This window comes from Cyclopterus lumpus, chromosome 2 (assembly GCF_009769545.1).
Source record: "Cyclopterus lumpus isolate fCycLum1 chromosome 2, fCycLum1.pri, whole genome shotgun sequence".
In the NCBI taxonomy this organism is placed as follows: domain Eukaryota; kingdom Metazoa; phylum Chordata; class Actinopteri; order Perciformes; family Cyclopteridae; genus Cyclopterus; species Cyclopterus lumpus.
In genome coordinates this window covers 11,316,188-11,342,101 of record NC_046967.1, presented here as the reverse complement: position 1 = coordinate 11,342,101, position 25,914 = coordinate 11,316,188, and the positions used below count along the sequence as shown (strand labels likewise).

Genomic DNA, 25,914 nt, shown 5'->3' with positions numbered 1-25,914 from the left:
TTAGTGCATTGTGGGTAATGGATTAGACGTAGCAGAGCCTCTCGGGAAACTCAAACACGATCCATCTTTCCAGCGACCCCGTCAAGCTGAAGTATTTTATATATTTACTGCATGTTTTATTTCAATTGAACTTGACCTTTTACACCCCACGGCCCCCAGATTAGGGGACTCTGGGGTTCGGGTACACCAGAAAGATGATAAAATAATATCTTGTTGTTTCACATCAAATTAAACAGCAGAACGTGAGCTACAATAATTAACAAGCCGTTTTCAAATGCTCCAAACACAACTCACAATAGTAAAAAGAAGAACTCAAGTGTCATATTCATAATTTGCCTTAAATCAGCTCACCGTCCAGTCTTCCGGGCCTAGCGACCCGTAGCTACGTCCTAGCAGAAGAAGCTAGCCACCAAAAAGCAAGAGGAGTCCACACAGACTCCAGCCATAGTTTTAAAGATCCTCTCCACCCAACCCCCACCGAGACACAAGCAAGAGAACACAGCAACACAAATCCCTTCGTCACTTCACGGTGCGCACATTCTGCTTACCTTTTGAAGTTTGGAAGAAGAAAAAGCATTTTATCCAGAACACCTGCACTGAGGAGTGTTCTCCACACATTCTGTGACCCAGTCAAATGGTTCCTGACTCGCAGGGGGCCGTGCTGGCCGGGGAAAGGAAGTATGACGACGCCTATATGCATCTCATTGGCTCACGTTGCTGTTAATCTGGTTTTGGTCCTAACAACTCAATTCTATTGGCTCCAAGGTTTCCATAGAGGTGTCAATCACTGACATCGACCAATCTTTGACTGAGACAGGGCCGTGCGTAACCTTCACGCGCCAGCCAGGTGAGAAGTGACCGTTACGCAGGATGACGCGCAGCTGAGACATCGAACTACCACCCCTCCCCCCCCATACAGGGAACATGAACATGGTCCCTATGGGGGTGGGGGGGGTAGTCTAGCGGTAGACGTCGTAAAGGTATATGCATATAGAAAGGTGTATATGGGTCGATGGAGGCCTTCAGGTTAAAACACAAACGATCAAATATTGAACAGAACACTTGCCAAAAAGCTTTTTATATATATATAAAACATTATTAATTAGTTACAGAACACACACACACAATAAATGAGCACAGGAAACGTTTGTGGGACCTGACGAGCGCATTTTTATTGAACGTTTATAACGGTTAAAAACATGTAAAAAATTGGTCCTGTTTCAGAAACAAGGCACGCATAGTCATGTCGATGTTCAGTGTTCATGTCATTATTAGCATTAGCATTTATCAACATCATCAGCACGTTCCATCTCAGTATTTGTTTAATAGTAGTATCAAGCATTCCCTAATATAAAAACACGTTCCGATTTTATTTTTTATTCTTTTTCACAGGAGGTTAAAATTAAATTTTTCCGAGCAGCAAGACAATATTCATGCAAAGACGAGAGACGACGCGAGCCGACTGGGCCGACGGCTCTTTAGTAGTAGGTCTCTCTTTCCACCCAACCTGGACGCGCAGGGGGAGAAAACAAACACACACACACACACACACACACAGGTTTCAGAGGCAACTTCTTGGAACGCATTTAATCTTTGTACTTTATTGAAAAGCATGCAAACACACCGTGCAATGAGAGAGAAGATTTAGAAGAAAGAGGAATAACACCCTCGCCAAACATAGGTAATTACCCACGATGCAGAGGGAAAGAGAGAGAGAGAGAGGTCCAAAAAGAAAAAGAGGGAGAGAGAGAAGTATGAAAACACAGGTTCTGGACTCACCTCCTGGGCTGCGTCTGAGGATCAGCTTACGGATTTCATCATAGATAAAGATGAGCAGGGAGTACGGGAAGGCGCAGAACCACCAGCTGGGCCTGGAGAGCACACACACACACACACACACACACACCAAGAGATGAGCAACGTGATCCAGTGCCCCGGGCCTGGATGAGCAACATGAGGCGTGGGGGATTTTGCACGATTACAGAGTCAACTCGATGTGGCTCGCTGGTGGATTGGGAGATTTTTTTAAATTTTTTTTTTTACTCTACTCACTTGAGCGGGTACATTCTGAGGGCGACGTCCATGCCCGGGCAGTAGGAGAGGAAGGCGGCCAGGGCGGTCTCCTCAAACAGTCCGAAGATCAGGATCTTGTTGCTGAAACGGAACCAATTAGGACTCGTGAACGAGCCTGAAAATGACTTTTAAATACACTTCACAGCTGTTTGAGGAGCGTTTTCTGATGGAGGCTCCGGGGTGCGTTAAACATACACACACTCACTTCATGCCCTGTTGGAAGACGGAGTTCCTCCGGGTCTTGCAGATGATCAGATCCGCCCACTGGACGACCACGATGCTGGCGAAGAAGGCCGTGTGGCAGGTGAACTCCACGATCTTCCTCTGCTCGTAGGTCTGACGGGGGACATCACACACAAAAAATAAAAGTTTTCAACCGGGGTGCCGACCGTGTTGGGAGGGGGCGTCTTACCCGCGACGAACGCCACTCACCCACTGCTGCCCGTAGCTGTCCTCCAGGTCGTTGACGTAGCGGTTGTCCCAGTTCACGCGGATGCCCAGCAGGGTGTAGGGCAGGAAGCCGTTTTCAGCCAGGATCACAAAGTAGGTGAAGAAGCCGGCCAGCGCCTGGATCATACCTGCAGGGGAGGAGATCACGTGGGGTTAGTTTGTTGTTTCTTTCAGACGCCGTTAATTAGAATTTGGAAACCAGAGATCAATAAATGATTAGGGGGGAACCGACTGGCCTTGAGGGTCTTTTGGGGTAAAAAAAAAAATCAGATTACATGAGAAAGGGAATTGAATTTCAGTCTTTTGAGGACTAAACCTTAAATAATATACACGAGATTCAGATTGGCTTGTGAGGAATTTGAGGCTTAATCAAAATGAAGATGATTAAATGTTTAAAACCTTTTCCTGGCTTCATCACCAAAAGAAAAGAGGGGAAAACCCACAGCTCTGTCACACACACACACACACACACTCCAGTTCTCCATCAGTGGGAGCCTATATTTGGTGCAAGCCTCTCCTGGTTATCTCGGACCACCCAGACGGCTCCAGAAGAATCCACCACGGAGACGCGGAGCACTCGGGTACATTTGGACTTCTAAAAGAACCGAAGCGACGCGCCCGCTTACCGATCTGTCCGTAGGCGATGCTGATGAGCCGCTCGTTCACCAGCTTGTCCGTTTTGGGGTTTCTGGGCTGTCGCTTCATGATGTCGCTCTCAGCCGCTTCGTAAGCCAGGGAGATGGCGGGCACCTGGGAGACCAATGAAACCAGGTCGTTACTGGACGCGGCTCCAATGTAGAGCGTGTACGATGTTACTGAAGAGCACGCTCACCATGTCAGTTCCCAGGTCGATGCAGAGGATGGTGACGGTTCCCAGCGGCAGGGGGATGTTGGCGATGATGAAGAGGAGGAAGGGGGTGATCTCGGGGATGTTACTGGTCAGAGTGTAGGCGATGGACTTCTTCAAGTTGTCAAAGATCAGACGGCCTGATGAGAACATGAACATTTTAAACCCTCTGGTTATAAAACCCAGTGGAAATAGGAGTCCTTTGGCTCAGAGGGCTTTAAAAAGCACTTTTAAAGCCCGTCACCTTCTTCCACTCCGGTCACGATGGAGGCGAAGTTGTCGTCCAGCAGGATCATGTCGGCGGCCTGCTTGGAGACGTCGGATCCAGAGATGCCCATGGCGACGCCGATGTCCGCCTTCTTCAGGGCGGGGGAGTCGTTCACGCCGTCGCCCGTCACGGCCACGATGGCGCCCTGCGGACGCGGAGGAGAGCGGCACGTTATGCCTCGGAAAGAGGATTAAAAAGCACAAATGACTCACGTTCTAATTAACAAAAACGGTCCAATTCCAACACTATTCCGCCTACTGATGCACCCGTGAATGTTCATGTCAGTGTGACAGATGCTGCGCTCGATTATTCAGTCGTCAGACCAACGCGATAATCATAAATAAGCATTGGGGATATGCAAATATGCACGAGTGCATTTTCAAAATGAGGCATGTTTTCCCAGTTTGGTTGCACAGGCTAAGGAGGAGCACGTCCCTCACCTGTCTCTGGCAGCCCTCCACGATGATGAGCTTCTGCTGCGGGGAGGTTCTGGCGAAGACGATCTCCGTGTGGTACTTCAGGATGTCGTCGAGCTGCTCGGCCGCCAGATCTTTCAGGTCTCCGCCGTGGACCACGCAGGCCTTGGCGTCCCTGGGAGGGGGAACCAGAAGGCGTTACGGTTTGCTCCGGATGAAACAGAAAACAGACCTCGGGGGGGGCGCTCCCATTCGGCTGCACCTCGGGTTGACTTCGTTGATTGGGATGTTCAGGCGGGCCGCGATGTCTTCCACGGTCTCGTTGCCTTCGGAGATGATGCCCACGCCCTTAGCGATGGCCTTGGCTGTGATGGGGTGGTCACCTGTCACCATGATGACCTGTGGCGAGGGGAACACTTATCAAGCCTGAGGATTGCTTTAGAGTCAATGAGTCCTTTCCATCATATTATGGGCCGCACCTTGATTCCGGCGCTCCTGCATTTGCCGACGGCGTCGGGCACGGCGGCGCGAGGGGGGTCGATCATGGACATGAGGCCGATGAAGCACAGGTTCTCCGTGGGGAAGTTCACCTCCTCGGTGTCGAAAGCAAAGCCCTCTGGGAACTGGTCGTCGGGCAGGCTGAAGTGGCAGAAACCTGGAAAGGAGACGAGGAAAAGCCCAATGAAGCGATTTCTGCCCCGTTAATCAATTCCTTGATGCCCCCCCCCCCCCCCCCCCCCAGCTGCCGTCCATCCTCACCCAGCACTCGCTCTCCCAGACCCCCCAGCTCCAGGTAGGCGTTCTGGAACGCGTCCTTCAGCTCGTCGTCCAGAGGCTGCTCCTTGCCGTGCAGCAGGATGGTGGAGCAGCGGTCCAAAATCCTCTCCGGGGCGCCTTTCATCACCAGCAGGTGCTTGGACCCCGTTTCAGGTGCGTCGTCTTTGTGCACGGAGAGCTGGAAGCAGAATAAAAAGCAGGTTTCCAGCTGTGCGTGTGTGGCTTTCTTGACCTTTAAGCTTTCTCCAAAATATACAGACAGATTATATAAAAAGGGAGAGTCCAATTTTAACAATTAGCTCAATTTCATGACTAAAAGGTCACAATAGAGGCTGAGCTTCTTCCAAAAGGTCTTCTACCGAGACCATTGTGGATATACGGTCAACATGAGGAAATAACCTGACATTTCATATATATTTATGTGGTGGAAATAAATATTTCTTCACAAACAATGGTCTTCCATACATTAAAGCTCCAGGAGGCCGTGCAGCTCCTCGGTCCATACCTGGTACTTGTTAGTGGAGTTGAACGGGATCTCAGAGATCTTGGGGTTTTTGCTTCTCATTTCCAGGACCGAGCCGCAGCACAGCTCGATGCACTTCAGCAGCGCCGACTCCGAGGCGTCACCGGCCACATCTCTCTGGGGGGAGGAGGATGGGGGGGGAGGATGGGGGGGGGACCCGTTAATGACTCGACACCTCGCCGTGAAAGCCTCCCGAGGGCTTAAACGAGGACGCGATGCTACGGCTTAAGGATGAGGTTTAAGAAAATAAAACTTATTTCCCCATGACCTTTTTAAAAAAAAAAGGAGTATCACATTATTGTAAACCATCACACTTGCCCTTTGAAGCATCACTCATCTAAAAGTGTCACTGCAATGAAACCAGCCGACGGTGTAATCGGGGACATCAGGGTTTTGCTGCGGTCCAGCCAAGAAGTGAGAGTGAACGACTGGTAATTAGAGCCGTGATGCTGACAGTTACAGGTGATTAACACACACACACACACACACACACGGGGTGGAAACCAGAGACCGGGCTCCAAGGGAAGTCTGGGAGCCCAGAGACGTGCATACATCTGTGTGTGTGTGTGTGTGTGTGTGTGTGTGTGTGTGTGTGTGTGTGTGTGTGTGTGTGTGTGTTCCCTCCGGGGAGAGCGGTGTGAGCTGGTAAACAAGCCTGTCGGGCTGAGAGGAAAACATCTCCAGAAAGTGCATGCATCCTAATTTTAAGATCCTATTGAAGATATTAGAAAGACCGATATTAGTTTTCGTCATCGATGCTTTTCCAGTACTTAAGTTATCGCTTCCCAGGAGGTGTGCATGTGTATGATGTTGTTTAAAATACTCAGATTTTAACAAACACATCAGTCAAAATAAAATAAAAGAACATAAAAAGGGAAGAAGAACACTTGTTTGGTCATTTTCATTCAAATTTAAAAATGAGTCAGCTGTACAAGTCTTTTAAATCCTGCCCATAATAATAATAATAATAATAATGAGCCCACAAACGAAAAACCTAGAACAGGAGAAAGAAGCAGCTGTCGCCGTAATATTTGTGATTATATATCTTCAAGTAAACGGAGAAAGAAGCCCACCTTCAGGATGGGGAGGTTGGACTGCTCGGCCAGGAACACGGCGCGGTTACAGAGCCCGGCGATCCGGGCCAGCGCGGCCCAGGTGGCGGAGCTCTTGTCGAAGGAGGTCCCGCTCTGGTTCTCCGTGGTGTCGGCCTCGTGGATCTGGTTGTCGAACCACATGTGGGCCACGGTCATCCGGTTCTGGGTCAGCGTGCCGGTCTTGTCGGAGCAGATGGTGGAGGTGGAGCCCAGGGTCTCCACGGCCTCCAGGTTCTTCACCAGGCAGTTCTTCTTCGCCATGCGCTTGGCGGTCAGGGTCAGACACACCTGGAGGAACGGGAAGAAGAGCTTTAATATCGTAGTCTTATCGGAAATGAGACCCGGGGAGAAATGCCGGAGGACTCACGGTGACGGTGGCGAGGAGACCTTCCGGCACGTTGGCCACGATGATGCCGATGAGGAAGATGACGGCCTCCAGCCAGCTGTACCCGAGGATGAGCGACAGCACGAAGAAGGAGACGCCCAGGAAGACGGCCACGCCGGTGATGATGTGGATGAAGTGCTCGATCTCAATTGAAATGGGGGTGCGTCCGACTTCGAGGCCGGAGGCCAGCGTGGCGATGCGACCCATGACGGTGCGGTCCCCGGTGCTGATCACGACGCCGCGGGCAGTTCCTGACGCAAGGACGGCGCGATTTTATGATTACATTTTTTTTTTTGTTGACCTACAGATAAAAATTTAAAAAAAAGGTCGCGCCGAGAACCGTACCTTCGACACAGTTGGTGGAGAAGAAAGCGATGTTCCTGGTCTCCAGCGGGTTCTCGTTGGAGAAGTCCGGAGTACGAGTCTGAGGCTCGGATTCGCCGGTCAGGGAGGAGTTGTCCACCTGAGAAATTAAAACATAGACTGTGAATGATGGAAGAGAAGAAATGAAATCACATAACAACGGAGACGGATGCTCCTCCATGTGTTAACTCCTTTTCTCTATGATGAACAGCTAGATGATGCCGAGGTGACAAGATAAGTGATGGAAGAGCACGGGGAATAAAATGGGTCAAGTGATGCTAGTTCAGGGCTTAAAAATGGGTCACAGACTGGTTTTGTGCCCCATTTATCAAACGGAAGGCAAACAAAAAGGTTGAGAAACGGTTTCAATCCCTCAACGTGGGCGCCGAGAGAGAAGGAAATAAAAGAGGCGCACCTTGCAGCCGTGGGCGGAGATGATCCGTAGGTCAGCGGGTATCCGGTCTCCACCTTTCACCTCCACCAGGTCTCCGACCACCACCTCCTCGGCGTTGATGTTCTTCTTCTCCCCGTCACGGACGACCAGGGCTTGCTACGAGAACGAGACATGACGGAGACCACGTTGCGTAAGACGGAGGAGAAACAAAAATAAAATAAAGGTGTGAATGAAGGGGGCACCTGTGGGACCAGGTTCTTGAAGGAGTCCATGATCTTGGAGCTCTTGGCCTCTTGGTAGTAGGAGAAGCAGCCGGTGATGATGACGACGGCGGAAAGCACGACGCCCAGGTACAACTGAGTGGGCGAGAAAAGGAGAGAGACGTTCAGGTCGGACCCTCCATTGCAGCTCGGAGGGCGGCGCCGGACGTCAACGGCCTTTCCTTACGTTGTCGTTGGCGGGCTCGTCCTCCATCGCAGCCTGGATACCGTAGGCCAGGAAACAGAGGACGGCGCCGGTCCACAGAAGCATGGAGAACCCGCCGAACATCTGCCGGGGGGGGGGAAACAGAAGAGGAGCGATGAGACCTGCTGAGCCTGGAAAACGGAAGCGAGAGAGTGAGAGAGAGAGAGAGAGAGAGAGGCTGGCCTGGTACCTGTTTGCAGAACTTGACCCACTCCGGGGTGGTGGGAGGCGGAGTCAGGGCGTTGGGCCCGTCGCGGATCAGAATCTCCGCCGCCTTCGCACAGGTCAAACCCTGACGTGGAGAGAAGACACGAGCGTTGACAACCACGCCTTCATTGTAAATACACACACACACGGATTGATGGGGGGGACTGTAGGTGCTACTAGTTGCCTGGCAACACACCATCAACAGGATAAACAAGGGCCATTTCCTTCATGGGCAAGTAGGAGGAAGAAAAACAAAAGAAAGGAGGAGGAAGGAAAGGAGAGAAGTGAACGTAGGAAAGAGGAGGATGCATGTAGGATCCCATGAAATCAGGGCACCGGGGCTTCTGCAGCTCATCAATTATTCACAGGTTGGACAGTTTAGAGGCGGGATTAAGTATTCTGCTTGATCTCGACCGCCTGATTGGAGCATATTTAATAGTTTAATATTTTGAGAAATGAATATCTTCATTTGCTTTCTTGACGAGATTTAGATGAGACGGTCGAGACGCCACTTTCATATTTTGTACCGTAAATATGAAGCTACAAGCCAGCAGCCTGTTAGCGTAGCTTAGCACAAAGACTGGAAACGGGGGGGGGAGCTAGCCTGGGGAACAAAATCCAACTTCAATCATCTCTAAAGTGAAATAAAACTATAAATCTAGACACTTTGATACAACTGCTCTTTAAAAAAAATATATAACAGCATTACTATGTCAGAGTTTGGAGAGGAAAAAGATACACACACACACACAATAGAGTGTGTGTGTGTGTGTGTGTGTGTGTGTGTGTGTGTGTGTGTGTGTCTTCATACTCACATTGTTGAGGTCCGTTCCATATTTGCGGTTGAGCTCGTCGAGGGTCAGCTTGTGATCATCCTGCGAGGACACAGAGAAAAGAAGGTGGTGTCAGTTCAGTGTGTGTGTGTGTGTGTGTGTGTGTGTGACATTCACAGCTCATTGTGTGCCGACCTTTCATTTTTAAATGAGCCACCTTTCACAAGGTCGAGGAGGAGGAAGAGAACAAAAAGGTTGTGTATGGTTTTACATGAAAGGAGAAGAGATCTAGGAAGCAGGAGGCAGTCGGAGGACACTCACCATGTCCACTTCCTTCTTCAGCTCATCCATATCCTTCTCTTTCTTCTTCCCCTTCGCCTTCTTCTTGCTGCACTTCTCCGAGGTGGCAGCCAGCTCATACTGCTCGCGTCCTTCCTGGAGACACGAGGACGAGGGGAGAAACACTGATGAGTGATGGGCCACAACAGATCCAGGATCAGCTACGCATCGACATCAACGGTACCTTTATGGGCCTGAAGATGTCAAATGACTCAGTTATTCAATTAGAGTCACATTTGATCTTTCATATCCGGTTAAACACACACACACACACACACACTCCTGTAAACTACCACTGTGTGTGCTATAAATAAGAGAGAATTGTGTTCTTTAAAATGTTTATCGTTTCTTCTTGAAGAACTTCCAAAAAGAAGATGAAAGAAGTGACGATATCGTGGTGCATATTTCATCCTGCAGAGTCCAGACGCCACGACTTAGGGCGGCGTGCCTCAGGTAGGTGCCAGGAGGTCACGACCCGAGGAGCCGACGGCTCATCTAGGATCCAGAGGCGTGAGCCCAAAGGACTGCAAACTGACGGAGAATGTGGGCGTGACCACATACGAGGCCCCGCCCACATTCTCCGTTACGCAGAATGTGGGACAACTAATGTTGTTTTTCTTTCTTTTTTTTTTTAAGTTTCCCAGGGAGTCACCGGAGCAGAGAGTGTGATCCCAGCACATGTTGTTATTGTTGCCCCCCGGCCGGCGAAGCTGGGAAAACACGGCGCCTGGTTCTGGACACAATGCGGACAGATCTTACCCTCTGGACCCCACGAGGACCCCCATCTGGACCCCACGAGGACCCCCAGGGGCCCCATCTGGACCCCACGAGGCAAATAACTCACAAAACAAGGGGTCCGTCTGTTTGAGCCTCGTCTTAAGGGTCCATACTTATGATTTCAGTATTTTCAGATTTAGGTTTCATACGCTCAGACCCCATCACTATTACCGTTACCTTAACAGACATTTATATAAATAATAATCTTTATAATACAGATATTTTAACGATTTTATTTTCCCATTTATGTGTAGCTCCCTGACTCGCTCCTCGGTTACCTTGAAGCGTTTGCATAGCAACCAGCGAGGCCTGCACATCTGCAAGATCCCCAAAACACTTCAAGTTCAAGTGCACCACTTCAAGTTTACCAAGATAAGAGACCTTGACATCAGAAGATACGTACACACACACACACACACACACACACACACACACACACACACACACACACTGGGCCAAGAGTTGAGTGCAATTAAAAAGACCCAAAATGTTGCACTTGGCTGACATTCTCATTGTTTGTGGAGTTTGGAGACTTCCGGTGATTCCTGACCCAATAATCTCAAAACAGTGTGCAGAGTTTACTCATATAATCATGAAGAGAGTCAAAGGAGACCTGTAGAGCCACATGTGGAGCACCGGTAGTGGATCTAGTCCCAAAACCGATGCATTTGAAATGGGCTTTTTAGTTTTAATGCAGCACATAAAACACGACGTTCTCCATTTAGAGACGAGGAAGTAATCCCCCCCCCCCCACCCGACCTCGAGGAGATGAAAAAAGAATCTAAAGCACGAGGAGGAACAAAGGGAAGGAGGGCGAGAGGAGGGCATTGAAGGCAGAATTGAAGGGATGCTCGACAGCGATGATGTGGCGGATGAAAAACAAAAAACACACACACACACACACACACACACACACACAGAAGCCTACTGGACACCCAACAAAAGGCCCTTTGTACCACTTCCATTAAATCCGCATCCAAAACACAAACAAAAGGCTCAAATCTTTCCATGTGAGCCACTTCGTCCCACCAACGCTGCAGTTGGTTCTTTTCCTTCGGGGCCTTAAAGGAGATTTGTGGGGATTTTTTTCTAAATGGGCCGCGGCCAACGAGCAACACTTTGCTAGCAGCTTATTTAGGCGCGTTTTGTCCGGAAAGGCCTCGAATCGGCCACGTCGAGTTGGAGGTCTCGGTCCAGCAGAGCGGTGGGAACAACAACAACAACAAAAGAAGGGGGTTTTGAACAGGGCGGGCAGACCTGAATGAAAAGGGAACCGGAACCGGGGGACGGGAGGAGAAAAGGCCGACAACCGGACTCAGAGGAACCTCTTCAGATAGAGAGCGATTCCCTCAGAGCAGCAACCAAAGCCCTAAAACGCACAAGGCCTCTTCCCCCCCCCTCGCCCCCCCCTCGCCTGGGAGAATAACGACCTCCCGGCGCCAACCAACATCAGAAGAGAGCGTTCGGTCAAGCGGACGCATATTTTAAAGCTTTTTTTTTTTACGGGCCTGGTGAATTCCTCTGACACACACACACACACACACACACACACACACACACACACACACACACACGGGACTTTTCCTGGTTGCTACCAGCGACTATTGCCACACCTATTCATACATGTGAGTGACCAGAGTCAAGTGTTGTAGCCCCGCCCCCCCTCTCCCTCATGCCCCCCCCTCTCTCTCTCTCTCCCCCCCTCCCTCCCCTTCTCCTCCATTTCCACCCAGGGGTGTTTTTTTTTTCTCCCTCTTGTTGAAAGAGTGAAAAAAAAAAAAAAGCGTGTTAATTTACACCCGGACGTGTTTAACACTCCCTTCACGTCCGGAGCAACTTCCAGCAGAACAAAAAGGGAATGAATGAATCAATGTGTGAATGAATCAATGTGTGAATGAATGTGTGAATGAATGAATCAGTGTGTGAATGAATCAATGAATCAATGAATCAGTGTATGAATGAATGAATGAGTGAATCAATGTGTGAATGAATGAATGAATGTGTGAATGAATGAATGAATCAATCAATCAATGTGTGAATGAATGAATGTGTGAATCAATGTGTGAATGAATGAATCAGTGTGTGAATGAATGAGTGAATCAATGTGTGAATGAATGAATCAGTGTGTGAATCAATGAATGTGTGAATCAATGTGTGAATGAATGAATGAATCAATGTGTGAATGAATCAATGTGTGAATGAATGAATCAATGTGTGAATGGATGCATGTGTGAATGAATGAATCAATGTGTGAATGAATCAATGTGTGAATGAATGAATCAATGTGTGAATGAATCAATGTGTGAATGAATCAATGTGTGAATGACTGAATCAATGTGTGAATGAATCAATGTGTGAATGACTGAATCAATGTGTGAATGAATGAATCAATGTGTGAATGAATCAATGTGTGAATGAATGAATCAATGTGTGAATGAATCAATGTGTGAATCAATGTGTGAATGAATGAATCAATGTGTGAATGAATGAATCAATGTGTGAATGAATCAATGTGTGAATGAATCAATGTGTGAATGAATGAATCAATGTGTGAATGAATCAATGTGTGAATGACTGAATCAATGTGTGAATGAATGAATCAATGTGTGAATGAATGAATCAGTGTGAATGAATCAATGTGTGAGTGAATGAATCAATGTGTGAGTGACTGAATCAATGTGTGAATGAATCAATGTGTGAATCAATGTATGAATGAATCAATGTGTGAATCAATGTATGAATGAATCAATGTGTGTCCTTTTGAAAACTTTTGGAAGGCACTTCTTTTTCCTTCTTTTTTGAGTGATGGAGCTCGTTGGTCACCTGACGCACGTCTGGACTCATTACAGGCTCTAAATGAAAGACCCCCCCCCCCCCCCCCCCCTCACTGAGTCACAATCCTCTGCAAAGAACAAACAAACTACTTCTTCAAAAGCATCACAACAATATTTCCGTTACTCCCTCATAACAGGGTGATAGAATTAAGATCTTGCATCATTTGCCCCCCCCAGATGTAATCGGTTCATTTCATACAAGGACTCTTTGTGATAATCTCTGTGGGGAAAACAAGTCATTGAAGAGCTGAATGAATTAACCAATAAATCAATGGCTGCCCCCCCCCCCCATGCCCCCCCTTTAAGCCCTTTAGCCACACCTCCGTGACATTCACCGGTTGAGACAACACAGATACATGTTGCATCACTTCCTGTTGTCATAGACACGGCGTCTCTGGTTTCATGTCCTCGACCTGGTTTGAGGCGTCTGGAGGAGAGACGCATGGACAGTGTCCTCTGGAGGTGGATGTTTGGGATGAGAGAGAGAGAGAGAGAAAGAAAGAAAGAGGGGGGAAAGAGAGAGAGAGAGAGAGAGAATTTGTGAAAGAGGGAGCTCGCTGTGTTGTGTCAGACGAGGTGGCGTGTGACAAAAGCCGGTTAATACACAGCGACTGCCGAGCGGAAAGAATGTTAAATCCTCAGAGAGAGAGGGAGCGAGGGAGAGAGAGAGAGAGAGAGAGAGAGAGAGAGAGAGAGAGAGAGAGAGAGAGAGAGAGAAGGAGAGAGAGAGAGGAAAACGGGTACAAACACAGAGAACAAGAGGGAAACAGACTGTAAAGAATGGAAGTGAAGGTGAAGTCGAGGTGCCCCTTTGGCCGACATGCCGGGTCAGGAACAGTGGGGGGGGGGGGGGGGGGGGGGCTTTAAATCTGCCCCTGAAGACAGGTGATGTACACACTTTAGAAGCATTTGATAGGATATCAGCAGGTGAGATGCTGCCTGACCCCTGACCCCCCCCCCCCCCCCCCACAGAGACTCGTCTGCTCCTCGTACGTTAAACAAACCTTCAAACTGCTTCTCAAAAGAAACCGTTTATAATGGAGTCAATTAGGGAGGAATAAAGAAGAACTGTTGATTCAGGTGAGGTTATTAAATATTTAGTTGGACCCCCCCCCCCCCCCCCCCCGTTGGGTAGACCAGTCGCACTGGGATGAGTCCTGCCCACAGCGAGAGAAACTCACCCAGCAAGACATCTTTATTTAGCCCCGCCCCCTTCATCGGACTCTTTCCTCTCCATCAGGTCTGGGAGACAAGTTGCTCAACGGTGGCAATGCGGCAACTGGTGCCTCTTGGCTCTCCCCTCATTATGCCCCCCCTCACCCCCACCTCCTTTTCCTCCCTCTTTGAAGCAACCAATCCCTCCTCTCAGCCCCCCCCCCCCCCCCCCACACACACACACACACACACACACACACGTTTATTGCTCTGTGCATGATGTCATGAGGGGAGAAAAAAAACAAAAAACAGCCCTAATCAACTCTTTTTATACCTGTGCTCATTCTCACTGCCCCCCCCCCCCCCCCCATGGAGAGCTCTGTAGTGCCGATCAGCTCCAAGTTTAGTTATTTGTTTGTGGCAGCACTGAATGTAAAAGAGGAGAGAAGAGGAGGACTGGGGGGGGGGGGGTAGGGAAGGAGGGGAGGAGGAGGGAGGCGGGGCTTGGCTTTTATCACACATGGGGAGGAAAAGAAGAAGAAGAAGAAGAAGAAGAAGAAGCGGAGGGCGAGAGAGGGTTTTCAGGACTGTTAATGAGACTGTCATGGAGAACGAGGCTGAATGAGCCATTCTGCTCCACATCTCTCTCTCTGTCCATCTTCTCCTCCCTTTCTCTCCCTCCGTCCATCTCTCCATCCCTCGCAGGCTGAATCCAGAATGAGCGTTTCTGTTGCGCAGCATGGCAGGGTGTGGCGACGACTGATATCACACACACACACACACACACACACACACACACGGGTTCAATTCCATCCCTTTAACTTAAGTTTGGTGGTGAATCACAGAAGAACCACAGAAGGGCCGTCGGTCTGAATCAGCCTCGAAAACAGGAAGCCCCTTGTCAAGATATGATGCTACAGAATGGTACTTTGTGATAAATAAGGCACGAGAATTAAAGATTTAACACAAACCACACGCACCAAAAAAAAGAGAAAGAAAGCAAAACACCCCCTAGAGGAGGACAGAAAAAGATGGAGATCTTCCTACCTCCCATCACAACGTTGAAAGACAACTTGCAGGCTATTTTCATGCAATATGAAATATTCTAAATTGCGATATGGATTACTGCTTTTTGGGCCAATTATTTTTATGACATAACAAAGCTTTGAAAAAAAGCTGTAAACACAATTGACCTCAATCTGCTTTATTCCTGAACGTAAAGACACGATTTATTGCCCTTTTTTTTGTTGCGTCATATAAAAAAAATAAAAAAATGTTTATTTAAAAGTGTGTGAGACTAAAAAAAAGGAGACTAAGTAGAAGAAGAAGAAGAAGAAGAAGAAACGTGGGCTGGACTTCACCATCTCCTCCCACTTGGAGCCATTCGAGCCACACAGCTGCTCCGAGGAGAAGTGACACGAGACGGGAGAGAAACATGTTTGGAAACGGTCAAAACACTCCCGGTGCTACCGGAAAGCCACCACGCATATAAAAAAGGACATATTAAAAATATAAAAAAGGTGCATGTCTTAACTCGTTTTGGGGGGGTATAAATTGGAGCAGAAGTAACGGTAAAATCCCCCCCCCCTCTCCCCCCTCCTCCCCCCTGCAGCCGTTATTTTCCCCGTTCACACGGGCTGTACCGCCGCAGCTAATTCCGTTAAAACTTTTGACTCCCGTTATGTAACGGGAAGAAGTTTTTCCACCGCGCACAAAGACGCGTCTCGGCGGCTCCGAGACGCGTCTTTGTGCGTAAAACGTCTTCCCCCACGCGCGAGCAACGCGGAAGTACTTTCCTCACACACACACACACACACACACACACACACACACACACACACAGGCGTCTTTTTGTTGCAACGCTTTTAAAACACGCATGTGATTGTCCGGCTCCGCACGCGCACGACATGCAGCGAACCACTTGTTTGAATGGCTCAAAGTGATCGACATCCCATAAACTGGTCCCCCACACACGTGAAAACAAACATGTATACTCACTCCTCGGCCCATGGCTGCTAAGATGTGGACTTAATTCTTCCAAGTAAAAGTTGAGCGACACCCAGTCCACCTTAAAAAAAAAATTAGGAACACCATAAGATATATAGATATTTTTTTTAAAACGAAATAATCTCCCTGGATATGTCCCCGTTATTTTTTTCCTTTTGATTTAGTCAATGTTTTTTAAATTTTCTTTTTTTTGGGGTTCCCAGCAGCACGTGTCCACCGCCTCCAGGAACACACGTCCGAGCTCGCGAGCCGCCGTGGTCGCTCCTCCAATACTTATAGACGGCGTTCCTTCCATTGTGACGTCGACCGCGTTTGCCATGGTAACCCCGCGGATGGAGGCGGGGCGTTTTTTCTTCTTCTCACACACACACACACACGCGCACACACACGCACGCGCTCACACACACCATTCAACCATGGATGGGCAAGACGATTCACTTGATAGGAATCAAATGCAAAATATCTAATTGATCAATAATTAAAATATAATATTACAGATGACGTCATAGTAATATTGTGTTATTTGAGAGAAATAACACAATATAATTTTTTCCACATGCACATCACAGAAAATGAGGCTGTTCATCTCATTAAAGTGTTGCATCTTGTTTGTTTATTCTGAATTCTGCACAAAAGTATATATAAAAAAACAAAAAAAAGGCAATTTGCCAACAATTCCTCCTCCGGTCGTCTGGTTGCCTGGCAACTGCTCCAAGCTCGGAAAAATAGTTTTTTGCACGACGCCCCGTGTCGATTAAAAAAAACAAAAACAAACTTAGAAACAAAGTACAACATGAGTGAGTGGAAGTGCTGATAGGTGTGGTTTGTTATCTTCTTCACACACACACACACACACACACACACACACACACACACACACACACACACACACACACACACACACACACACCTCTGATGCCTCTCCACCAGATTAACAGCTGGGTCTCAGACACCTCCTTTCCCCCGCTGCTCGGACAAGGTTGTTGTGTGCCGATAGCGGAGAGCAACTCCCGAACCCTCTGACTCGGACGCAATGGACACAGGGGCCCCCCTTGAGCTCTGGGGCCCTCTTTAAGCCCCGCCCCCCCTGACTAGCGGAGAGCCCCTGCACCTTGTTCCCTCCAACACATCCATCAGTCTTCGCTGTTACGGGGCCGCAAATACACGCATCTCTGAATCCCTGCGAGCTCCAGGATGCGCCCTGACCTCTCAACCCCCCTGTGGAGATGGAAGGAGGGAGGGGGGTCGTGGCCTTCCATGCAGAGACCCCATTGATTGACACATGAGAGCTCCCTCCATTGCTCTCCTCTGACATCGACCCCAGACCGGATGAGTCCACCTCTGGAGCGCTGTTGTACCCCCCGGACCGGTAGACTGTGTCGCTCACCGTCGAGCTCCCCGTGTCTTCTAAGGGGCCTCACACACACTCACTCACACACACACACTCTCACACACACACACTCACACACACACACACACACGTGTGCATGCAAGCTGCATAACAAAGTATCCTCCATGTTTTGTTTCGGTGGGTGCATCCACGTCCATGTGTTGCCAGCGCTGCTCTATAAATAGACCAGATTTTATTTAGATGTTGGAGGGAAAGAGAGAGAGAGAGAGTTGCCATAGCAACAGGCACGTTCAGGGGGGGGCCCTGCTTGTGAACGGAGGATGAAGGTATGATACCGTCTGTCTGCTGCCCCCCCCCCCCTCCCCCCATTCATCTCAACACTGCAATAATACTGATTATCGAAATGACAATTAATCAGAAAAATATGAACCAAGCATGCTTTTTCATCTCATAATTGGATGATTAATTACACGCACGCTACATTCGCGGTTTTTCTTGCTCCAACTCTTCATCACGTCTCTCTCTCTCTCTCTCTCTCTCTTCTTCTCATCCCTCCATCCTTTTGTCTCCCACCAGCACCCTCTGCTGTAAAAGTCACCGCCTGTGAAGACGCTTCTGGTCATATTCTGCCTCTACGAGCTCGAGTGTTTTCCTATAGGTGTGTGTGTGTGTGTGTGTGTGTGTGAAGCAGGCCATCTGTGACCAGGTTGGTATGACGATGCACACACACACACACACACACACATCAGAGGGCTTGAGGGGGAAGGGGGCGTTCATAATGACCACGGTAAACACCAGAGTAGATAGCACTAGAGAGGGCCACTTTGCATTAGCGCTCAACAAAGCGAATCCATCGCAAAACGCCATTGTGACAGACTCTTGAGATAATGGACACACACACACACGCACACACACACACACACACACTGCTCTGATGCTTGATAAAATCCCGGGAAAATGAAGATTAAAAAATAAAGTTTTCAGATAACACTGATTAGTCAATCAAGAGGAGAACCAACTGATTTTGATTGTGATGGTCGGTTGTTTACTTTATAGTAAACAAGTATAAACAGCACATCCAACACTTGTGTTTGATTTCTCTCTCTCTTTATTCTGAGGGTTTACCCCCCCCCCCCCCCCTCCCCCTCTGTGACACGAATCAGACTCCAGAAGTGAAGTTTAGGAACCGTCCAGGTGGATAATCCCCCTGCGCGGGTCACCGGACCCGACTCGCTGGTACATATCTATTGAACCTTGAAACAACATCCTGCATCAAAACCCCCCGGAAAGCTGTTTTTAGCCTCCAAGCGTCGAGAGAAGCAGCGACAACGAAAACAAGACAAGTTCCCAACTGGCATCAATGTACAGTAGTACGGAAATGTTTTATTGTGAACGACATATACATCAAAATATTCTTATTTCATCCATGCTTTGTGTTTTCTTTGTGTAACGTGGCAGTAAATAACGATGCAGCACTGACTGTGTGTGGACTCAGTAGTACGTCTCCTGCTCCACCCAACCTGCAAACCAAGAGGGACACAGTTAGGGACGGGCCGCCGGGTGACATCATCGCCCCTCGTGTTGACTGACAGGTCAAATACAGGATAGTATTTCTAGGCCTGAAAGACGCGTCTTCGCGGCGCGTGCTAAAGGCTACGTCGTCTTACCGACACACCGCTAATTATCTCATAATCTCTCGACATATTCGGCTTCGTCACGACGCATTCTCAGCTTTGAAATTATTGTATTGAGCACAAAGGAATCCCTTATTAAATCAAACCTGGCCCCGCCCTGCATTCACTAAGCGTGTGACACAAAGGCCTCGGCTGTCAGTCATTTCTTACCGCCCGGGTTGCGTCTGAGGATATATCTTCTGGCTTCATCGTACAGGAAGATGAGGAGGGAGTAGGGGAAGGCACAGAACCACCAACACGGCCTAAGGTGGGACACAGACACAGCTGATGTTTAACTGATTACACATTTGAGGAAGTGAAGACAGAAATGAGTGAAAACACCCTAGTGTGTGTGTGTGTGTGTGTGTGTGTGTGTTTTACTCACTTGAGAGGGTACATTCTGAGAGCGATGTCCATGCCCGGGCAGTAAGACAGGAAGGCAGCCAGAGCCGTCTCCGCCAACAGACCAAAGATGAGGATACGGTTCCTGTGGAAGGGAAGCACAGTCAGAACAGTTCTTACTTTTATTGACCTGAGGTGATTCTATACGAACTCTGAGGTATAAAATAAGTATAATTATAGTGGAAGAATTCACTCTCAGGTCAGGTCGGGGTTTTTATTGACTCTCATGACGATGGAAAGTCTTTTTATTGAATCTCATGACGATGGAAAGTCTTTTTATTGACTCTCATGACGATGGAAAGTCTTTTTATTGACTCTCATGACGATGGAAAGTCTTTTTATTGACTCTTGTCTTTTTATTGACTCTCATGACGATGGAAAGTCTTTTAATTGACTCTTATGACAATGGAAAGTCTTTTTATTGACTCTCATGACGATGGAAAGTCTTTTTATTGACTCTTGTCTTTTAATTGACTCTTGTGACGATGGAAAGTCTTTTTATTGACTCTTGTCTTTTAATTGACTCTTATGAAGATGGAAAGTCTTTTAATTGACTCTTATGAAGATGGAAAGTCTTTTTATTGACTCTTGTCTTTTAATTGACTCTTATGACGATGGAAAGTCTTTTAATTGACTCTCATGACGATGGAAAGTCTTTTAATTGACTCTCATGACGATGGAAAGTCTTTTAATTGACTCTCATGACGATGGAAAGTCTTTTTATTGACTCTTGTCTTTTAATTGACTCTCATGACGATGGAAAGTCTTTTTATTGACTCTTGTCTTTTAATTGACTCTCATGAAGATGGAAAGTCTTTTAATTGACTCTTATGACGATGGAAAGTCTTTTAATTGACTCTTATGACGATGGAAAGTCTTTTTATTGACTCTTGTCTTTTAATTGACTCTTATGACGATGGAAAGTCTTTTAATTGACTCTTATGAAGATGGAAAGTCTTTTAATTGACTCTTATGACGATGGAAAGTCTTTTTATTGACTCTTGTCTTTTAATTGACTCTTATGACGATGGAAAGTCTTTTAATTGACTCTTATGAAGATGGAAAGTCTTTTAATTGACTCTTATGAAGATGGAAAGTCTTTTAATTGACTCTTATGACGATGGAAAGTCTTTTTATTGACTCTTGTCTTTTAATTGACCCTTATGAAGATGGAAAGTCTTTTTATTGACTCTCATGAAGATGGAAAGTCTTTTTATTGACTCTCATGACGATGGAAAGTCTTTTTATTGACTCTTGTCTTTTAATTGTTTCTTATGAAGATGGAAAGTCTTTTAATTGTTTCTTATGAAGATGGAAAGTCTTTTAATTGACTCTTATGACGATGGAAAGTCTTTTTATTGACTCTTGTGACGATGGAAAGTCTTTTAATTGACTCTCATGACGATGGAAAGTCTTTTTATTAACTCTTGTCTTTTAATTGACTCTTATGACGATGGAAAGTCTTTTTATTAACTCTCATGACGATGGAAAGTCTTTTTATTGACTCTTGTCTTTTAATTGACTCTTATGACGATGGAAAGTCTTTTTATTGACTCTTGTCTTTTAATTGACTCTCATGACGATGGAAAGTCTTTTTATTGACTCTTGTCTTTTAATTGACTCTTATGACGATGGAAAGTCTTTTTATTGACTCCAGAGTCTAAATAGTGTTGGGGACATTTCACCCCCTGAAACGGCCCGTTTTGGGTACTTTCTGTACAGTACAGGGACTCGTACGGTGGAATCGACTGGCCATCGGTGCCGGCACCTCGTGAATAAAAACAAGGAAGCACCCTAATCGATTTAGGACCGTTCGAGGACGAGGGGAGAGCTTTTCTCTTCGGCTCCCCGACTCTAAAAGACCTTCATTTTCCTCCTCATTACAGCGTGCGTCGTTAATACAAGTAGTCAGACAGACTAAAACTACCAGGAACTGCTCGAGATGTGTACGTTTGGAAGTCACTGTGTCGGCGTGTGCACATACTTCATTCCTTGTTGCAGGACGGAGTTCCTCCTGGTCTTACAGATGATCAGATCGGCCCACTGGACGACCACGATGCTGGCGAAGAAGGCCGTGTGACACGTGAACTCTACGATCTTTCTGCGCTCGTATGTCTGGTGGAGAGAGAGCATTTAATAAAAGGAGAAGGTCAGAACAAGTCCTCTTCTGTTCTTCGGACCGAGGCGTTATTAAACACACGAGCGGTACCCACCCACTGCTGTCCGTAGCTGTCTTCCAGGTCGTTGACCATCTTGTCGTCCCACATCACTCGGATGCCCAGCAGGTCGTAGGGGAGGAAGCCGTTTTCCGCCAGGATCACAAAGTATGTGAAGAACCCGGCTGTGGCCTGCATCATGCCTAACAGAGGAGAAGAACTTTGAGGGCTCTGTTTCAGACGCAGCGGCGTCCGTCTTCCACAAGAGGGTTCGACAATCTTCTGCGCTTACCGATCTGTCCGTAGGCGATGCTGATGAGCCGCTCGTTCACCAGCTTGTCCGTTTTGGGGTTTCTGGGCTGTCGCTTCATGATGTCGCTCTCAGCTTCTTCGTAAGCCAGGGAGATGGCGGGGATCTGGGAGGCAACGAGTGAATTAAAAAAGGAGACGGTTGAGTATTTTCATAGCCGCTTTCCTGTGAGAAAAACCCACACGTCTGATATGCCGTCGCTCACCATGTCAGTTCCCAGGTCGATGCAGAGGATGGTGACGGTTCCCAGCGGCAGGGGGATGTTGCCGATGATGAAGAGGAGGAAGGGGGAGATCTCGGGGATGTTACTGGTCAGAGTGTAGGCGATGGACTTCTTCAAGTTGTCAAAGATCAGACGGCCTGATGAAGTAATACGAAGGTTAATGTGGCGAGGACGAATCGAGCGGTTACACGATGCTGCCACATTTCCACATCTCTGCAGGTGTCATAAGCGTCAATCACCTTCTTCCACTCCGGTCACGATGGAGGCGAAGTTGTCGTCCAGCAGGATCATGTCGGCGGCCTGCTTGGAGACGTCGGATCCAGAGATGCCCATGGCGACGCCGATGTCCGCCTTCTTCAGGGCGGGGGAGTCGTTCACGCCGTCGCCCGTCACGGCCACGATGGCGCCCTGCGGACGCGGAGGAGAGCGGACTCCGGGGGTTAAACGACAACGCAGAATAACGAGGACAAACGGAGCTTTTAATCCCAATTTGTGTCAGTATGTGTCTCCTAAATTCTCCGTGACGCTCACCTGTCTCTGGCAGCCCTCCACGATGATGAGCTTCTGCTGCGGGGAGGTTCTGGCGAAGACGATCTCCGTGTGGTACTTCAGGATGTCGTCCAGGTGCTCGGCGGTCATTTCTTTCAGCTCGCCGCCGTGGACCACGCAGGCCTTGGCGTCCCTGGAGAGGAAATCACAGCAGTGTTAGGACAGCGGTTGTAATCCCACATCCTGTTTCTGGGTATAATCATGGAGACTCATGGGGAAACAGGAAGTTCCTTTAGGAAACACGCCTTGATTAAAATAATGGCAAAAAGATCAAAATCTGACCTTCACTTTACATACCATCAGTCCCATGGTGCAGGATAGTGTATTTTTCCAAGAAATAAAACATTATACATATGTTTTGTCAATTATTTTCAGACGTTTAAAGTCATTATTTCAATTCTTTTATAATTTATCTTCCTATATTCATCGGTATGCACCTTCCTAGTTATATAAATGTGATTCTGACTCATCGGTTAACAAATAGCGTGTATTTGTAATGTGTGTGTTTAGGGACAGTAGACCTGCGGCTGTGTACTCACCTGGGGTTGACTTCTGAGACGGGGACATTCAGGCGGGCCGCGATGTCTTCCACGGTCTCGTTGCCTTCGGAGATGATGCCCACGCCCTTAGCGATGGCCTTGGCTGTGATGGGGTGGTCACCTGTCACCATGATGACCTGGGGGAGAAGACAAAGTATGAAAGGGATGCGATCGTGTTCGTGGTCTTGAAATGATGCCGAAACACGCGCTGCACAGGTGGGAAAAGACGCACCTTGATTCCGGCGCTCCTGCATTTGCCGACGGCGTCGGGCACGGCGGCGCGAGGGGGGTCGATCATGGACATGAGGCCGATGAAGCACAGGTTCTCCGTGGGGAAGTTCACCTCCTCGGTGTCGAAAGCAAAGCCCTCTGGGAACTGGTCGTCGGGCAGGCTGAAGTGGCAGAAACCTGGAAAGGAGACGCTTCACACGTTACTTTTCCTCCACCGACATTAGAAAGACAAACGGATGGAGACTTTGGACTGCGTTGTACCCAGCACTCGCTCTCCAAGTCCTCCCAGCTCGACGTAGGCGTTCTGGAACGCGTCCTTCAGCTCGTCGTCCAGAGGCTGCTCCTTGCCGTGCAGCAGGATGGTGGAGCAGCGGTCCAAAATCCTCTCCGGGGCGCCTTTCATCACCAGCAGGTGCTTGGTCTCCTCGGGAGTTGTGTTCTTGTGGATGGAGAGCTGTGGGACAAGAGCCAGGCTGGATTTGAAAGACATGAAAGAACCCAACCACTAGAGGGCGCATTTCAACATTTGGGGGGATTTAGATCTGCGTCACTTCACCTGCGTGGACAGGTTGAACAGATTTAGAGGCTGTGGGAAACTCTGCGGGTTGTTTACCTGATATTTGTTGGTGGAGTTGAAGGGGATCTCAGAAACCTTGTCGTATTTGTCTCTCATGTTGCCAACGGGTCCACAGCACAGCTCGATGCACTTGAGCAAGGCAGCTTCTGAGGCGTCACCGGCGACGTCTCTCTGTGGATTCAAGAGTTGGATCATATGGATCGAGTCTTTATTTACAATACGGTGGAACATTTGATATGACAGAGATATTTATGATTGACATATTCCAGGTACAGGGCAGGAGGATGAAACAGACGACTTCAGGTTATCTTAAATTGACTCGTTCCACAAAGAGATTAAAAGAACCTCCTCCAAAACGATGCAGTGTGAGAAAGAAATGCACTCTTCAGCACTCATTAAGGAATAAATCAATGGGTCTGTCTGGCCACCTGTTGCTGTAGCTGCAGCTATGTATAAGACCTTTAATTATGTCGAGTGCTTTTTTTTAATAATGATGTTTAGTGCATTTGGCTGCATTTTATTTCCCAAAAGTTTCTTGCCAAGTTAACGTTTAGGGGACGGTTCTCGAACGGCAATGAGCTTCACCTTCAGGATGGGGACGTTGGACTGCTCGGCCAGGAACACGGCGCGGTTACAGAGCCCGGCGATTCTGGACAGGGCGTTCCAGGTGGCGGAGCTCTTGTCGAAGGAGGCGCCGCTCTGGTTCTCCGTGGTGTCGGCCTCGTGGATCTGGTTGTCGAACCACATGTGGGCCACGGTCATCCGGTTCTGGGTCAGCGTGCCGGTCTTGTCGGAGCAGATGGTGGAGGTGGAGCCCAGGGTCTCCACGGCCTCCAGGTTCTTCACCAGGCAGTTCTTCTTCGCCATGCGCTTGGCGGTCAGGGTCAGACACACCTGGAGGAACGGGAAGAAGAGCTTTAATATCGTAGTCTTATCGGAAATGAGACCCGGGGAGAAATGCCGGAGGACTCACGGTGACGGTGGCGAGGAGACCTTCCGGCACGTTGGCCACGATGATGCCGATGAGGAAGATGACGGCCTCCAGCCAGCCGTACCCGAGGACGAGCGAGAGGACGAAGAAGGAGACGCCCAGGAAGACGGCCACGCCGGTGATGATGTGGATGAAGTGCTCGATCTCCTTGGCGATGGGAGTTTTGCCACCGTCCAGACTGGACGCCAGGGTGGCGATGCGACCCATGACGGTGTGGTCTCCGGTGTTGATGACGACTCCTCTGGCGGTACCTGGAGAGAGCAACGGATTGTCTTTCATTGTCTTTCATTTGCTTCTAACTTGGGGCTTAAATGGGCTTTTCGCGTCGCGTTGGTTCTCGTACCTTCGACACAGTTGGTGGAGAAGAAAGCGATGTTCCTGGTCTCCAGCGGGTTGTCGTTGGAGAAGTCGGGAGTACGAGTCTGAGGCTCGGATTCGCCGGTCAGGGAGGAGTTGTCCACCTGGAGGAGTGAGAAGTAGGAAAGGAAGGAGGAAACGACCAAAAGATAAGTGACACCTACGGGACTTCAAAAACAATGACTGTCATTGTTGTAAGATGGCGCAATTCAACCGAAATCAAAGTTCAACTCGGGAACAAGTCGAGCCAGTCAGGAAGTAAACGGATGCTTAACAACCACACCTACAACATACAGTATTTCTTTCACCACGACAGACTGAATGGTGTGTAAATCACATGAATGTTTAATATCTTAAGCGCTGTTTCCACCCACTGCTCCACAAGTGAGATTAAAGCGAGTGTTTGAG

At 48.3% G+C, this 25,914-nt stretch overlaps 1 protein-coding gene across 4 annotated transcripts in view; it reads right to left on the bottom strand.

The window, feature by feature from the left end:
• Window positions 1-1,146: 1,146 nt before the first annotated feature.
• LOC117740608 (sodium/potassium-transporting ATPase subunit alpha-1) overlaps window positions 1,147-25,914 on the bottom strand; it is a 29,542-nt gene continuing 4,774 nt past the window's right edge. Inside the window, exons 1-23 of one of the 4 annotated variants that reach the window (XM_034547109.1) lie at window positions 16,139-16,434; window positions 9,357-9,470; window positions 9,078-9,137; window positions 8,246-8,347; window positions 8,038-8,139; window positions 7,833-7,946; window positions 7,612-7,746; window positions 7,179-7,296; window positions 6,816-7,084; window positions 6,428-6,736; window positions 5,337-5,471; window positions 4,814-5,009; window positions 4,534-4,709; window positions 4,317-4,453; window positions 4,079-4,229; window positions 3,615-3,783; window positions 3,356-3,510; window positions 3,150-3,273; window positions 2,506-2,651; window positions 2,279-2,409; window positions 2,053-2,154; window positions 1,780-1,871; window positions 1,147-1,507 (exon numbers count right to left, since the gene is read on the bottom strand). In XM_034547109.1, the coding sequence (XP_034403000.1) occupies window positions 1,479-1,507; window positions 1,780-1,871; window positions 2,053-2,154; window positions 2,279-2,409; window positions 2,506-2,651; window positions 3,150-3,273; window positions 3,356-3,510; window positions 3,615-3,783; window positions 4,079-4,229; window positions 4,317-4,453; window positions 4,534-4,709; window positions 4,814-5,009; window positions 5,337-5,471; window positions 6,428-6,736; window positions 6,816-7,084; window positions 7,179-7,296; window positions 7,612-7,746; window positions 7,833-7,946; window positions 8,038-8,139; window positions 8,246-8,347; window positions 9,078-9,137; window positions 9,357-9,470; window positions 16,139-16,150 (3,078 nt within the window). In that variant the 5' untranslated portion in view covers window positions 16,151-16,434 and the 3' untranslated portion in view covers window positions 1,147-1,478. Of the gene's footprint in view, window positions 1,508-1,779; window positions 1,872-2,052; window positions 2,155-2,278; window positions 2,410-2,505; window positions 2,652-3,149; window positions 3,274-3,355; window positions 3,511-3,614; window positions 3,784-4,078; window positions 4,230-4,316; window positions 4,454-4,533; window positions 4,710-4,813; window positions 5,010-5,336; window positions 5,472-6,427; window positions 6,737-6,815; window positions 7,085-7,178; window positions 7,297-7,611; window positions 7,747-7,832; window positions 7,947-8,037; window positions 8,140-8,245; window positions 8,348-9,077; window positions 9,138-9,356; window positions 9,471-16,138; window positions 16,435-18,850; window positions 19,019-19,342; window positions 19,435-19,556; window positions 19,659-21,557; window positions 21,689-21,786; window positions 21,933-22,021; window positions 22,146-22,244; window positions 22,400-22,501; window positions 22,671-22,793; window positions 22,945-23,350; window positions 23,488-23,582; window positions 23,759-23,842; window positions 24,036-24,194; window positions 24,330-24,743; window positions 25,053-25,131; window positions 25,401-25,492; window positions 25,611-25,914 lie in introns of those variants that run through there. The other 3 variants (XM_034547135.1, XM_034547127.1, XM_034547118.1) reach the window with 3 other exon arrangements.